General features: G+C 43.1%; 1 protein-coding gene across 1 annotated transcript in view; it reads right to left on the bottom strand.

The window, feature by feature from the left end:
- CD9 (CD9 molecule) overlaps positions 1-12,905 on the bottom strand; it is a 56,700-nt gene extending 43,795 nt beyond the window's left edge. Inside the window, exon 1 of the mRNA XM_069106077.1 lies at positions 12,650-12,905. Within this exon, the coding sequence (XP_068962178.1) occupies positions 12,650-12,715 (66 nt within the window). The 5' untranslated portion in view covers positions 12,716-12,905. The remainder of the gene's footprint in view (positions 1-12,649) is intronic.
- Positions 12,906-16,670: the final 3,765 nt, after the last annotated feature.

Raw genomic sequence — 16,670 nt, forward strand, 5'->3', positions numbered from 1 at the left:
GTATGCCTGCGTCTGCATGGCTGTTCTCCAGAGCAGAGCCTACAATGTGAAGGGCCTATGCCAGCCATAAGCATCTTCCTCGGCCCATAAGCCCTGCTCTCTGGAGCAGGTTCTTTGGAGTAATTTGGCACATCTGTCTTTCAGTCTGTTAAAAAAAAAAAAGTGCGTGTTAGGGGAGTCATCTTAGCTTGGCTGCAGTTGGAAATTTGGCAAGGGCCACCACTGTGCATCTATCAATAGGCCATTGTGCCTGTGGACAGAGGGCAGTTTATCAACCACTGGCCCCACTCTCAGAATGTGCATAATGCTGCCCTGCCTTTTCCAATAGCTATATCCTGGTAATAAAATGGCTTCTTGACAGGCCCAAGCTTCTCTCTGCTTTTGCTTAATAGGAAGCCATGTGGAGGTAGGGGCTTTTGGTGAAGGCCTCTCTAGGCCCTCTGCCCCTCAGCCCCATCTTGGCCTGCTGCTATTGCTGCCTCTGGTTCTAGGGTTGTGTCTGCTCTCAGTCCCTGTCTTCTCTGCTATACAGATATGTGAGGGGGGTCCTCTGTACACACGTACATCATGTAGATTTTCACTAAGTGCTGGAAAAATTTTGATAGGGGCTTTTTGTCTCAAATAGCCGTGTGAACATTTGGGGTCTAGGGTCACATGGCTAGGAAGTGTCTGAGATGGGATTTGAACTCAGAAAGATGAGTCTTCCTGACTCCAGACTCAGCACTCTATTCCCTGCCCCACCTAGCTAGCTGCTCCAAACATTGGCATAACACTTTGCAAACCTTAAAGGGCTATATAAATGCTAGCACTTATTATCATCCTTATCCAATACCAAAACTAAATTAATGAAGTCTGAGCAGGGACCTTGTGGATGGAAGTCATGAGCTAGCCAAGGATCTGTAGATAGCAGGAAAAGGTGGCCCCTTTAATGGGCAATCAAAACCTATAAGCTGGCAATGGTCTAGGGAGATACTTTAAAAATGTCAATTATTCCAAATAATTTGTCCCCAAACCTCTTCCGTTCTGGAACCCTGAAATCTATGCATTAGGCTTCCTCTTTATAGAGTAACATTTTTTTTCCCTAAGTTGGAAGGGCCTCACTGGCTATATTTTATAACTCATATCCCCCAAAGGAAGTCTCCCTCCTGACATAAAATAAGTCACAAACAGACAGCTAGCCTTTTCTTGAAGACCTTTGGTGAATGGGAAACAAACACATACAAGACAAAAACAAACTTAACCACTCTCCCTAATGTGTCTATGCCTGCCATTAGTCTTGACCTTTCCTCCCCAAATCACTGGGTCTCTAACTGAATGTCCTAGATAGCAGTCCTTGGCTCTGTGCTATAGTAGGAGTTAATAAAAAAAATGAGTGGCTTGGTTAATGGGACATAAAGCATGACTATTAATACTTGAGGATGATACCAAGTAAGGAAGGATAGCGTGATGTATTTTAGAGTAAGGATCCAAAAAGCTCTTGACCTATGGGCACAATGGGCCAAATCTAACAAGATAAATCTTACACACGGTTTCAAAAGCAATGAATTTCACAAGTACAGGACAGAAGTGGATGTAACTAGCCAACAATTTGTATTAAAAATATCTGAGGGGACACACTAGATTGCAAATACAAGTGACAAATGCTGTTAACAGCAGTCAAAAAAACTAATGTGATACTAGGCTGAATTAAGAGAAGTACATAATCCAGGACTAGGAAAGGATAGTCCTTCTGCACTCTCTCCCAAAACAAACCACATCTGAAGAACTGAGGTCAATTCTAGGCATCATGTTTCGGCAAGAACAATGATAGAGTGTCCAGGAGGACGACCAGGGAAGAATCCTCAAGACCAAGCCTCATAAGGAGGTCAGGAGAAAGAATTATGGATGACTAAACTGGAGAAGACAAAAGAGAGAGGAGAACAGGACAGCAGTCTCTAAATATTTAAATAGCTGTCACATGGAAAAGGAATTAGGCTTGTTCTGGTTGGCTCCAGGGTATCCCTTATAAGCAATAAGTAACAGCTCCAAAGAGGAAGATTTGGGTTTCAAAGTAAGGGAAGACTCTAACAATTAGAGGAATTTAAAAAAGTGGTTGCTTTAAGAATTTACCCCACACAAGAGGCCTTCAAAAGAAAAGGTTGGATCACCAGTTGTTGAAGAGATAGTAGCTGGGGATTCTTATTCAGGTTCTACTAGGACTGGGTGACCTTCAAGTCCCTTCCAACTCTTGAAATTCTATGTTTATTCTGCAATTGGGGAATGACTTATAGTCTTATAGAGTTGGCAAAGCTCTTTATATATGTGAGATATGAGATCTTTATTTGAGAAGTGTCAATAAGTACCCCTCCCAATTTTTTGTTTTCCTTCTGGTCTTGGCTACATTTGTTTATTTGTAGAAATCCTTTTAAGTTTAATGTAATTGAAATTATCCATTTTTTACCTAACTTTGTTCTTTATCTGTTATTTATAAATTGCCTATCCATCATTGAAATATGTTCCATATTCTTCTAATTTTCTTGCAATATCTCTCTTTATATCTGGGTCATGTGTCCATTTTGACCATATCTTGATAAATGTCCAATTTCTGGCATACTGTTTTCCAGTTTTCTCAACAATTTTTACCAAATAATGAATTATTATCCCAAAGTCTGAAGTCTTTACACTTGTTGAATACAAGGTTATTACATTAATTTACTGCTGTAAATTGTATGTCTACTTTGTTCCATTGATCTGCCTTTCTATTTTTTAGCCTTCATGTTAAGTGGAAGGTTCTTTTGGATTTGAATATTTTCCTTTTTCTCAGAAATCACTCTTCCTTGAAGGAAAGGCCAGGTAGGGCTTTCTATATTCCCTACTTTGGGGAGAAGTAAAAAAGGGTATGGCCTTCATGGGTAACCTTCTCTTTGTTCTGAAATAGTGTCAAATTAGGGAAAACCAAAACTGTGAGGTGAAGCTTGGCAAGAAGCTAATAAAGTTACACTAGTCTGAACTATAAATGTAAGTCATCAGTCATTAAATTTAGAAAAGAAAGAGGAAAAAGGGTTCAAAGCTGTTCTTGGGGCTCTGATTAGGTCAAATGTCAGAGCCAGGATGGGTGGGGAAGCTTGCCTAGGCTCCCTCTGAACATAAGAATACATGGAGTTCTTTTTCCATCCACTTTATTTAAAAAAATGTATTATTGAAATCTTGTTTTTGAAATACAACATAGTTTCCTGATTTTCTCTTCCCTTTCACTAAACCCTCTCTTTTAAAAGGAAATTTCAAGCAAAAACAATATAGGGACCACATTTGACATCACAAGCAACATTCCACACCCACCATCTCCAGGAAGGAATTCCACACCTTTCTATGGAGAGAAGTGAGGCATGCTTCATCATTTGTTTTCCTGGACCAAGACTGGTCATTACCAATTTTTAGTGTTACTCGCTGTAATTATATTCTCCTGGTTCTGACTTCTTTGTTCTGCAACAGTTCATGAAAATCTTCCCATGTATCTCTGAACCTTCACTTCTTATGGTTCAATAGTGATTCATTACATTAATAAAACATAATTTATCTAGCTATTCTTCAATTGATGATCACCTCTTGTTTCTTGTCTTTAGCTACCAGAGAGAGTGCGATGGAAATTTTGGCATATTTTATTTCTGTCTTTTACCTCTTTGGGGTATTACAGCTAGTAGCCATATTGTTTGGTCAAAGAGTATGAGCAGTTGGTTGATTTCCTTTCCTTCCTTTTCCTGCTACTATCTTGAATAAATTTCCAGAATGGTGGGTGTAATTTACACCCTCTTCTTCTTATGCAAACTCAAGGAAAGGAGTGGGAAAAAGGAGAAAATTGCTGAGGGTTAGACCTCTATGGTACCATGGGAAAGTTGTAGGACACAAGACAGAGTGGGGTGGGGAACCACTCTGAGGAAGACGCTTCTTGAGATAAAGGGGGATAATAAGTGTAGGTGACCCTCATGGTTCTGTTCAGGGCCCTCTTCTTTTCCCCATCTATACTACCTTCATTTGGTGATCTCATCAGCTCCCATGGATTTAAACTATTTTTATGCTGATGATCAGTAGCTAGGTGGTAGTACAGTGGAGAGAAGTGCTGAATCTGGAGTCAAGAAGAATCATTTTCCTGAGTTCAAATCTGACCTCAGACACTAGGTATGTGACCTTGGGCAAGTCACTAACTGAACTCTGCTTGCCTCAGCTTCCTCATCTGTAAAATAAGCTGGATAAGGAAATGACAAACCACTCTAGTAACTTTACCAAGAAAACCCCACCAAAGGGGTCACAGTCAGATACCAACTGAAATGACTGAACAAAATGTTGATGATTCTCAGATCTATTTTTTCTACCCCAATCTCTCTGCTGAGCTCCAATCTCCTATCTCCATCTGCCTTACAGACATCTTAAATCAGATATCCAGTAGATATCTTAAGCTCAGTATGTCCAAAAGAGAACTCATTATCTATCCACAGAAATATAGCAATATGCGTGTGAATGCACATGTGTGTGTACGTGTATATCTACCTAGATATGTATATCCCTTCCCACCTTCAACCTTCCCCATTACTATAGAGGGCAACATCATCTTTTTTGTCCCTTAGGCTCACAACCCAGGAGTCATCCTGGATGCCTCACTATATTTCAACCCTCCCATATCCAAGCTGTTGCCAACACCTGCTGGTTTCACCTTTGTAACTGCTCAGTCCCTTTCTCTTCTCTGACACTGCCACCCCTCTGGTGCACACCCTTATCACCTCGAACCTGGACTACTGCAACAGCCTGTGGGTGGGTCTGTCTCTCCCCACTCCAATCTATTCAGCCACTATAGTGATTTTCCTTAAATCACAGGTCCCATCATGTCACCCTCCCCTACTCAATAAACTTCCAGTGGCTTCTTACTTGCCTCTAGGATCAAATACAAAATGCTCGGTTTGTCATTTGGTGGAGGATGTCCTTTATAACCTAGACCCCTCCTAAATTTCTAGTCTTGTACTTTACTCCCTGACTCATGCTCTTCAACTAACTGTGGGATGAGCCACCACCAAGATACTGCATCTCTTGGCTCTTGTTGTCCCAGGCCTGGGAGGCTTTCCATGCTCTGCTGCAACTACAGACCTCCCTGGCTTCCTTTAAGTCTTACCATCTGCAGAAAGCCTTCCTTAACCTCTCTCTAAATTCCAGTGCTTCCTTCTTCTCAGTATTGCCTATATATATAGCTTGCTTTGTATAAACTTCTTGAATGAAGAGAGTGAGCTCATGAGAGTGTAAGCTCTTTAGGAGCAGAGAGTGGGTGGTTGTTGTTTCTTTTTGCCTCTTTTTGAATTTCCCGAACTTAGCACAGTGCCTGGCACTTCCAGCTGCTCTGATTGGCACGTAGTAGGTACTTAATAAATGTTTATTCTTTGACTAATAATCAGTAGAATGGTAGGAGAGGACTGAGTTCAGAACTGCAATCCATATGTCAATGAGTCTATAGAATGAACATAACAAACCTACTAAATATACTTATTATCAAGGTATCCCTTCTGGGACAGAGATAGACCTTCTATACTTCCATAGTTACAGGTTGTCACTAGATGGAAAAGTGAGTCTTCTGAAGGAATGAAGTATATAAGCTGTCTGTTGTCAAATCTCAAATATTACAAACCTCCAGATCTGAAAAGATGCCATATTCGAATTTTAGACCCTCCCCCCCCTTTACATAAGAAGTAAACCTTAGTGGGAGAAGGAATCTTTGTGCTTGACCCTAGCAGAAAAAGAGTCTATCTTCTATTTTCAAAAATTATATCGCTGACAGTGGTGACTGTATGTGGATGTCAAGACCAATGCATGAACATACACTTTGTGCTGTGCACCTGGAAGGTTGTTATGGATTTAAGGTCACACTGTTCCCTGCAGTGCCTGTTCCTACTGCCAGCCAAAAGCACAGAAGACAGAGCTGTCAATGCTGGATTCAAACAAAGTGTATACTAGTACTAACTGGAGTAAAGAGGGGACATGAGAAAGGGGAGCTCAGAATGCAAAAGATGAATACGGAGGGGGGGTAAAAATTCTAACTTGATCCCTCTCCTCCCTTCCCTGCCCCTTTCTCCCAACTCACCAGAGCTTGACAACTTGCTGCTAGCAAAATCTGTTGTACCACTTGGGGTGATCAGAGAGAGAATTTGTATAGTGAAAAGATGCTGGATTGAGATACAGATTAGTTGGGTTCAAGTCTTTGCTAAACTATTAACTGTGTCCTTGGCTAAGTCAGGAATATAGCCCCATTGAGTCCTAATTTCTTCATCTGTAAAAAGGGGTTTGGATGAGGTGATCTCTAACATTTTTTTTTTAGGTCTAGATTTTAAGACTCTAATATACTAGATTTTTCCAGTTACTTTTCACTTGAGTGCCAGACGAAACCATGCGATGATTTGTCAGGCTTTGAGTTATTCTGAAGAATGGCACCACATAGATCCAGGTATCACTGAAAGTGGCCACACCCATTTACAAAAGAACTGAAATGAAGTCAAATGGAACTCAGTTTTTTTTCTTTTTTTAAAGAATGGAAAATTCCCTTGCAACCAGCTGTAATGGGAATGTAAATTTTAAAGATCTTCCCTGTCCCTAGGCTAAAGTGCACCAGGAGCCTGGGGTGGGAGGTTTGTTTTTCAGTAGATACTTCTTGATTGGCCAGTGGGTCCAGAAGGTTGTTACATTCTCTGAGCCAGGAGAAGGCTATATAAGCCCTGATGTGTAGCTTTGTTTTGGGGGCTCACTTTGAGAAGTGTTATGTGATTTGATCTGGATTCTGGGAAGCCGCTGTCCAGAGGGCCCCCCCCCCCTTTGAAAAACCCAGATGTTGATTTGGTATGGATGTAATGGTTGGACAGTTTGGAAAGCTGTCTACTTGATCTGTTTCTGTCTTGATAATTCTGTCTGTATACTCTGAAGTTCGCGGTGCTGACCTTTTTCCCCTGTACGAGGTAAAAGATATATGTTTGACTGATTAAAGTAAGCTTGTTAACCCATTTTGAGTTGCTTTCCTTTAACAAAGCAGATCTAAGAACCTGTGTTGGCAGCAAACCCTGAGGACGCTTGGGGTGCTTGCGCTACACCTGCCTCCCGAAAGAGTTGTTCCTGAATATAGGGATGGGGAGGAGGATAGAGAAGAAATGTCCTTTTTTTCCTGGTTTCAGGCGCCCTACCCTCTCCCTTCCCTAACCAGCCAGAGCTTTGGCGATAACAGCCTCATCCGCCCATTTTGTATAGATGCCAGAGGCGGGAAGCCATTTCAGTACAATGCTCCCTCTTCAGAGATGGTTTTCTTGGCCCAAATGCCCACATCAAGAATTAGAGCTTCTTGGAACCTGAGATAAATCAGGGAATTTGGTGAAGGGCCGTCAAGTTCCTTTTTTATCTTCCCAGAATCCCTGCTATACATGCGGTCGCTGGAAAGTTGTTCTTTTTAAAAAGGCGGGGCTCTGCCTCACAGCCTCACAAGTTCTAACGCATGAAATGTGGCTACATGATTCAGTAATTACCGAGACAGTGAAGGTATAGGGTAGCCTGGCACTGAGGAAGCAGGGAGAGGAAGGAGAAGGGAGACAGAACAAAGGTTGCATGGACCTTTATGGAAAGATCTGTGTTTATGGTTCAAACTTTCTCAACTCCACAAGGAACTGTTCCCAGCCCATCACAGTGTCTGCTTGCTCCGCCTCCTACCCCCCCTTTAAAAAAAAAATGAAGTTTAGTTTTAAAAGCATAAGAGGCTTCTGTGTGTGGGTGAGGAAAAGGCATATCCAAACAGAACAGGTCTAAGCTCAGGACCAACAGACAGCTGCCCTCCGCCCCCACCCCATTGCCAGTCAGCAGCCCGGCAGAGACAAGTTTGAAGCAGCAGTAAGGCTCATTACTGAGTCCACAGTTAAGAATTACATTGTAGAGGTCACACTGAAGGGACCACAAAGAGCCCATTGGATTTAGAGCTGGAAGGGGGCCTTAAAGAGAATATGTTGTTCAACCTCCTTATCTTACAAGGAACTAAACTAAAGCCCAGAGTATTGAAGTGATGTAGCTAGTGCCCAACAGCTCTGCAAGGGGTTCTTTGAACCCTAAATACACTGCTTTTTCTACCATACCATATAAAAGTGAAACCAAGACCTGTGAAAACTGGCATAATCTTCATAATCTTCTCAGCTTCCCAATAAGCTGTTAGGCTTATTTACCACACAATTTGTGCTTACTTTCTACCTTCAGGTTTCAACTTCAAGTTGGCAGAGGGATTGGATCAGCCCTGCCACAGGAGGAGAGTGAGGTGGGGAAATTTCACAGAAATTTCTGTGCCTCTCTAAGGCACCTTAGAGGTCACTTAGTCCAAGCCCCTCATTTTGGAAAGGAGAAAACTGAGGCCCAGAGATTAATGACGTGTATGTGGTCCCACATCTGGTGCCAGTTATGAGAACTCTGATACCGGGCAAGAAACTTATATTAAGCCCTTGGTCTGTGCATGGAACTGAGTTCCTTCTACCTATTACATAGGGCTTCCTGGTAATGGTGTTTGCTTTGCCATTTTCTCTATCCTCCCTTCTCTAGAGGTCTCATTCAGAGTAGTATCATAGGTAAGACACTTGGGTGAGGTGGAGAAGAACAGGGTAGGTAGGAGAGATTGATTCTTTTCAACTGTAACTACCAGGGAACTAGGAATTCCTTCTATATTCCTATCAAATATTCCCAAAGAGGGTCGAATAGCACATATGGGTGAAGATGGTATATATTCCATAGAAGAATGCCACACCATAGCTCATACTTTGTCCCGCATCTAGTGGGCCAACACTTATTCTGGAAAGGGTGGGTAGGAGGGGAGAGTCTAAAGGAAAAGGAAAAACTATCATCAAACTGGGGCGGTCTGAACAATTCAGGCACTAAGAGAGCAGATTGTTGGTGTGGTTGTTGGCTTCCTAAGAAGCTACACCGCCCCTGAACACCAGCCCAAATTAGATGTCAGAAAGCCAAGGGCAAGAATATGTTTTAGTTGGGTATCCCTTGGCCCCAAAATGACCAATTCAAAACAATCACATTTCAAGGCATTGTGGGAATACACAGACAAAAATCAAAAAAGTAGTTTTTGAGGCACTTTCTAGTTCACTCAGCAATATAGGATGCATCTGATGCACTGTTTTAAGATGAAAGTCGGAAATAAAAGGGAGTCTGGAAGATAGAGCTAGCCTCGGAGCTTGAAAAGACCTGGTCCAAGTCCTGCTTCCAACCCCTACCAGCTGTATGAACCTGGGAAAGTCACTTAATCCCTCAGGGTGCCAGGCAAGATGAAATTGCAGAGCAAGTGGCTAATGACAAAATGGGAAAGAGTTTCTGAACTGGGATTCTCCAATGTAAGTGAAGATACAGATTGGGTGCAAATAATAAAAAAAAAGAATGGATAAGGGACCTGTAGTTTTTTTTAGTTCATCTAGTTTTGTCCCCAAATCCCCAACAGACTCTTTATTCCAACATCTGCTCCAAAATACCTGTATGCTGAAATTCTTGATACACAGATGGGCAGCCAATTGAGGGCATGATATCAAGAATCCTATATGGTTCCTGGTCCCTTTCCTTTCCCAACAATTAGCTCTCCCCTCTACCTCTACCAAGTGGCTTAGAAATATGGCTATTTGCTGGTTTTCGAAGCTCCCTCAGAGCAGCACCTCCCAGAAAATGGGGCTATAATGTTATGATGGAATAGAAAATGCTGAGTCAGAAAAACCTGGTTCTGCCACTAATTAGCCCATAATCTTGGACAAGTCATTTTCTTCATCAGTGAATGAGGGATACTACTTATCGCCACCTTGGGTTGTTGTGGGGATCAAATAATATATTGGATGTAAAGATACCTGGTAGCTGTAAAACACCACACACATACATATATACGTGTGTATATATATATAAATATGTGTGTGTGTATATGTATGTGTGTGTGTTTACATCAATACAAGTGCCCCAGTACTATTTCAGTATTTGGAGGATTGACACAAGTTACTCCTCCTCCTCCCACCCCCCTTACCTTTCCTGCCTATTGAGTAAGAAGATAGTTGAACTGAGTCTGAAGACATGACTACTCATTAGTGGCAGAGCCTGGATTAGAAATTTCTCCACATCCCTGGTCACATAACTTATTGCCAAGTCTTGGTTTCTTCACTTATTATAAAATGGAGTTTAGTTAAATGATCTTTAAAAGGTTAATGTCTTAGTACTCTCTCTCACCTTCTAGAAACTGAGTAGGGGCACACAGACCAGGATCTGTGAAAGTACCTTCCTAGGAAGAAGAAAATAACAGCAAGAAGAACCAGCAGTACAAGGGGCTTAGAGCTGCTGGGAAGGAGACCCATTAGGATCTGAACATGCTCCAGCAGTGGCCCTTCACTGAGAAGAAAGAGGCACAAGGTGTCTAGATGCCAGTTCACGATTTACAGATGGCTGGGGTGTGGTGTGGAGGAAGCATTAACATTTAGGAAAACGTTAAGTCATAAATTTGCTTTCCTCTGAGGGCTGAGTAGGGTGGGGACAGACTGACTCTTCCAAGACACTTTCTTCATGCTATTCCATAACAGAAGCCACTCTCCTCTTAAGTATTAAAAAGGAGGGAGATAAGCAGGATGACAGGTGACAGGATATAGGAGGAAAGAGCTGATCAGCAAAAAGGGTTCACCAGGCTTCCCCCAGAAGAGTGAGAAGGAAGGAGGGGCAAAGCTACAGGTCCTGATGGGTAGGTAGCTTTCTCTGCAGCAGCTTAGTGCCCTGTAACTAGCTTGGGAAGACTCCCCAAGAAGTATCAGAGACCCTGCAATAAGTCCCTCCATCCAGGTCTTCCCCTAGCTTTGGGCTAGAGAGAAGGGCAGGAATTCCCCCAATTGGAAAGAATGACTTTGGAATCAGAGGGCTTGAGCTGGTCACACTTACTGTGTGACCTTGGGGAAAAAATGTTCACCTTTTTGGGTCTCAGATTCCTATTTCTAAAATGAAGGGGCAGGATTAGATGATCTCTAAGGTTCTTTCCAGTCTATGATCCTCTAGATGAAAAAGGATTCTGAGTATCAAGAAGGTAGGAAAGAGAGATTTTCCCCAAATTGTCTCAAATGCCTAATTCCAGTGAATAGGTAGAGGTGCAGTACCTTTCACCACTCCCATTCACCCACCCATCCCCATCCCCCTCAGCCAGGACAGTAGTCTGCAGCCACATTTTTATCTAAAAAGGAATTGAATTTTTCCCAAGTCTCTTTCTGAAATAGCATTGTGCAGAGAATTGGGACACCTAGTCTTAGTCCTTGTTTCTGACCCACCTTAAATAGGGGTAGGGAGAACAGAATGGGGGTCAGTTACTCTTTTCTCCAAACTCAATTTTTCTACCCTGAAAAGGTGGGGCAACAGGAATGGGGTGTGCCCTAGGTTGGGCTCAGGGAGGTGGTAGTTAGTTCAAGGTCCGGGTAAACGGGGTTGCAGATCCTTGGTGCCACCTAGGCCTGGGGAAAGAGGTGAGGCATTTCTCTCTGTAGACACGAGGGCACCTGATCCCTCATAGCAACGCATGCTCCTGGCCAAGAGAAGCCCGATGCTCAAGTGGGAAACCAGGACAGATAGGGATCTCACAGTTCCTCCTCCCCCAGCCCCCAGCATTTCCCAATTAAGATACTTATCAACCTTTAAGAAAAAAAAAAAAAGGAAAAGAAAAAGCGAGACCGGCTAGACTTTCAGGTAGGGTTGGACGGAAACTCTGACTTTCTCACGGATACTAGAGTCCCCGGCAAAGGTGAGGCGTAGGGCCGGGAGGGACAAAGGTTCTTCACGAAGACTCCTAGGAAGGCCTGGTAAAGGGGGTCAAGCACTAGGAACGCTTTTAAATCAGGCAGGACAAAGGAGGGTAGTGTCCCCACCTCCTTCCTAGTCCTCCGAGAGGGGCAAAAAATGAAAAAAAAAAAAATTCTCAGCAGCCTCACCCCTTTACCAAGAACTTTCTTTCAGGTTGCGCCACCTCAAAACATCAACTCCACCCTTAAATCCTGCCTTCTAGACCTACTCTGCACCACCTAGAAAAGCCCCAAAACCTTCTCCAGTGCTAGTAGACTCGGGACAGGGTGGGGACTAGGTGGGGCCGGGGAGGAGACTCCAGGGTGGTGGAAAAACAAGCCCCGGCCGGTCCTCCCTCCAGGGGAGCAAGAGGTCGGGAAAGGTGCCCTGGATCCCAGATCCCTATACCCACATCCAATAAGGGATCCATCCGGACCGCAAACATCCCGTCCGTCCCATTCCCTGGCCAGTGCCCAAAGGAATCTTCGGTGACCCTTGCCTCCACCTCCCACCCTTAGTCCACGGTGGAAAGAAACTCCTCCTCCCACTCCCTTCTGGTCCTGCAATGGCTTGTCCCGACCCGTGCAGTCGCACGCCACCCGGAGGAGATGCCAGCTGGCGACAAGGACAGACACTCTTTCCTGAGTCCTACCAGTCTTCCCCATCCCGTCCCTGCCATCTTCCCTGGCATCCGACCCGCACCAAGCAGCCCCGGCTGCCAGCTCTCTCTGCTCCACGCAGGATGAGGGAGCAGGTGAAGAGCGGGGTGGGGAGTAGGGGATAGGCTGCAGAGGAGAGGGGTGCAAGGCATTTGCCTCTGCTCACTCACCCAAAAGATGAAGTTAAATCCAAACAGCAGATATTTAATGCACTTGGTACCTCCTTTGACCGGCATGGTGGAGACTAGCCTGAGCTGGGTTTAGGTTCTCAGTGAGAAAAGCCGGGCGCACACAAGGACCGGATAGGACCCAACAAGTAACTAAACTAAGGTAGGAGAGGGTGCTGGGTGGCCTTAGGGTTGCACTTTTAAAAAGTGCCACTCCTTAAGGCGCTTCGCTTGGATTCTGTGCGCATGTGCGAAGGAATTCCGTTCCCCCGCCCCCGCAGACCCCTCCCCCTTTTTCCAGCACCTGCCCCGCCTCCGCCCTCCTGACTCGCCCCACCCAAGTTCTGGGGGTTGTGTTCAGTCTAGGAGGTGGCCGATGTGCTTGCGGCTTCCACTGCAGGCTTCACTGACACCGCCACTGGTAAGGTGCAGCTGCATGTCCAGGAGACTCTCCCTGCCATCCTCAGGAACGCGACGGTGAACTGACACCTTCCATCCTGCCTCAGCCAGTACAGAGGTCTTTGTAGACCGCTCCATCGACCGCCTCACACCTTTCCGAAGATGCTATGGGCACGCCCACTGAATCCTCCCCTTATTGACTCCGGACTCCTCTCACTGAGTTCTTCTAAGAGCATTTGGAGACCTTTCCTTCCTAAAATCTTGCCTTTGAAACTGGAGGGGAATACAGAACTCATCTAATCCAAATCTAATCGCCTAATTTTACAGATGGGGAAATTGAAGCCTTAAGAAAAGAAGTGACTTAAGAAGGGCAGTGACTTACTGAACATCTCATACATAGTAAGGAGAACAGCTGAGATGCCAACTCTTTCCAGTTTTCCTTCATCCCCAGTTGGATGGACTTCTTAAGGCTTCATTTTAAAAGAAATTTTCTACTTATCTCATTCCCCGTACCTTGCATTCAATCAAGTGATCAATTCATTTAGTAACCAGACTTGTCAGAGAAGAAGAACTTAGAAAATGACCCATTTTCTCTTTGCAGTGATGGGAGAATATGGGTATGAAATAGTGCACATACTCTCAGTCAGCTGATGTGTTGTTTGGTGTTGCTGAACTCCTTGTTTTCCTTAAATATGTTTTTGCTACAAGGGCTTATAGTAGTTGCATCCAGAAGTTTAACCAATATGAATTAATTGCTACTACAAGGAGACAAAAAGAGCCCAGAAAGAGCCCAGAAGTAAACAACTGACTGGCTTGCTGAGAGGAGAGAAATGGCTGCCAAAAGAAACATAGGGTTAAAATAGAAACCCGTTTTTAAAAAAGGATGATTGAAGGTTATGAGCACTATTGTCTCATAAAGCAAAAAAGAATAGTGGAGGGTGAAACCAGTTTAAATGAAGCTTGGCAAGAAATCCAACTAAGCAAAGTCAATCCGAGGACATTCAGTGGTGAAAATGGAAGGACTTCTAAAGGAGGAAAAATGGGAAAGATTTACAAAAATCATGGAAACAAACTCTTCCTGATTAAGGATTGTAGTAGCACCATGCTTTAACCTCACAGTCCCAGATGTGCTCATAGAGGAGGTAGAAATGACACTAGGTTGCTTGCTGTTTGTTCTTCATTCTGGAAGAGGACCATGACATCAGGGAGGTGATGCCAAGACATGCAAGTGAATTGAATTTAAGTGAGGGAGGGCTGTGTAACTCTGCAACTGCAGCCCCACTTTCTCCTCAGGAGCTCTCTGGTTCCAATGGTCAGAAATGGATCGGGGCAACTGGAGATGACCCAGGATGCAATGGGGGTCATTGACCTTTTCAAGCTAAGGTCTTTACAAGTCTCAGTTTGACTGAAGCAGTGTCCATTCAGGGATGAAGTCTTAAAAATTGAGGCAAAAGGGGTGGCTAGGTGGCGCAGTGAATAGAGTACCAGCCCTGCAGTCAGGAGGACCTGAGTTGAAATTCGGCCTCAGACACTTAACACTTATTAGCCATGTGACTTTGGGCAAGTCACTTAACCCCAATTGCCCTGCGTTCACCCCTCCAAAAGCAAATTTTTACAAATGAGGCAAAGTATGGCCTCTTTAAAAAAAAATAGATCTGGGAGGGGAAGACTCAGGATTTTTGGTCAAAAAGAAACAATTGTTATTTTTGTTCATTCTGAGCTAATCAGGGCTCAAACAGTGACCAAGTAGGGCTTGGTCTGGGACTAGAGTGATTTCCTGTTAAGGCTGGTTTTAGGGGGAAAAAACAATCAAAACAAAAGTTTCAGAAATGATACTAAGGAGAACCAAGGAAAGTTGTTGGATTCAACTGAAGTATTTGTAGAAGAGATTCAATCCAGGGTAATGTAACTATAAGGATGTTGAGAGATTAATATAAATAAAAAGTATCTGGAAGACAAGATATCAAAGTTGTGGAAAAAGATCTTGGACTTCATTAATATTGAAAAGGGTGAGAAAATATTTATAATTATTGATATGTGTGTGTATATTCTCTCCTATTTCTATAAAAAATCTTTAAATGTCCTCTATATATAAGTTGAAGGCATCCTCTATGAGAGTTTTAGTAGAGACAAAACAGGGATTCTAGAAATAATACTCAACCATCAACCAAATCTTTACCATTTCATAATTAAACTGAAAGATATAAGAATTTAAGATCTAATTGTACAATTATTTGTTGAGGAAAAAAATAAAAAGCATTTTATTTGGTAGAACAAAATGATGACTTACAGACTTTTACGATGGAATATCTCCCTTGCAAACATCAAGATTATTCAACATTCTTTGAAAGTTATAGAAATAGAAATAATATTATTCAATGATCCTCTGATAATAAGCATCAGGTGAGGCATGAAACTGGAAGAGATAAGTGTTTGCTAAAGAGATTAATCATTGTAAAGAGGAGAGACTCATCATAGAGTCAAGGTTTAGAGATATTCTCTGTGGTTGGTGAGGTCTTCAATAAACATTCCTATTAGAGTAGAATCTACCAGCTAGATATTCTCGTAACTCACCAATGAGTTTGAGGCCTGACAGATACCCTTAACCCAGTTTAGCCTGTCTGCTGAGTAGATTTTACTTGGGTGTGGCCCTTGCATATGCTACAGCTTCTTGTAGCCACAGGTGAGGCTTGGATGACAGGTGGACACCAAAGGTAGATGAGCAGAACTCAAAAGCAAGCCATCACACTAGAGGTGCTGGTTTGTCTATACACATGGGAAAGACCAAGTGGATGAAGAATGTCTATTGCCCAGATTATAACATGAATTTGTATATGTGTTCAATAGAGTTTGTCCAACAGTATGTCGGTCATTTGAGGTGCATTGCAAATGGTCAATGGTCTCTATTCAGAGTTGAACAGTAGGAGGAAAGTAGACTGGATTGCTTAATGGAAATTGAAAAGCACTTTCACTGACTTGGCTTGGGGAACCAAGCTACCAAAGGAAGCAACAACGTTATCTTTTCAATGTTAGCATTTGACCAACATTGCAATGTAGAACTGTTTTTTGGATTGCTGTTCTCTCCATAGAACTAGAGGATGATGGAGGGTGTGGGATGGTGTGAATTAGCAGGTTGCAACGTAACTGGACCTCTGAAGAACAGGAGTAAAGGATATCATTGAGAAAGTATGTGCCAGAAAGAGAAGATGAATTAGTCACATGACAGATGTGAAGGATGACAGGTGGACTGCCAGAGTACTCCACTAGTACCCTTGGGGTGTCAGGAGAAAGTAGGGAAGGGTTTTAAGCATGTTGGGCAGAGTCCCTGTGCTGAACTTTTGGAAGAGTATGGACAAGAGTGGCCCAGGATGGCAAGCCCAGATGGATTGCCGTCTATATAACTGGAAAATACTCCTAAATTGAAGGGATAATAGATTCATTTGAATATCAAGTTATATAGTTTTATTGTTGTTCTTGAAGAAGACCAATGACATCAGGAGGGTGATGTCTTGACTTGCTGTAAGTTGGATATGAATGGTGAAGAGTTGTACAAAGTTTTCAGTCTCACTCTTTCTTCTGGAGTCATTGAAGTTCAGTGGCAAGACAAAGGTCAAGATGAGTGGTA

Source organism: Petaurus breviceps, unplaced genomic scaffold (genome assembly GCF_028583685.1).
Source record: "Petaurus breviceps papuanus isolate PSGF00001 unplaced genomic scaffold, PetGlider_PUasm1.0 78, whole genome shotgun sequence".
Classification (NCBI taxonomy): Eukaryota; Metazoa; Chordata; class Mammalia; order Diprotodontia; family Petauridae; genus Petaurus; species Petaurus breviceps.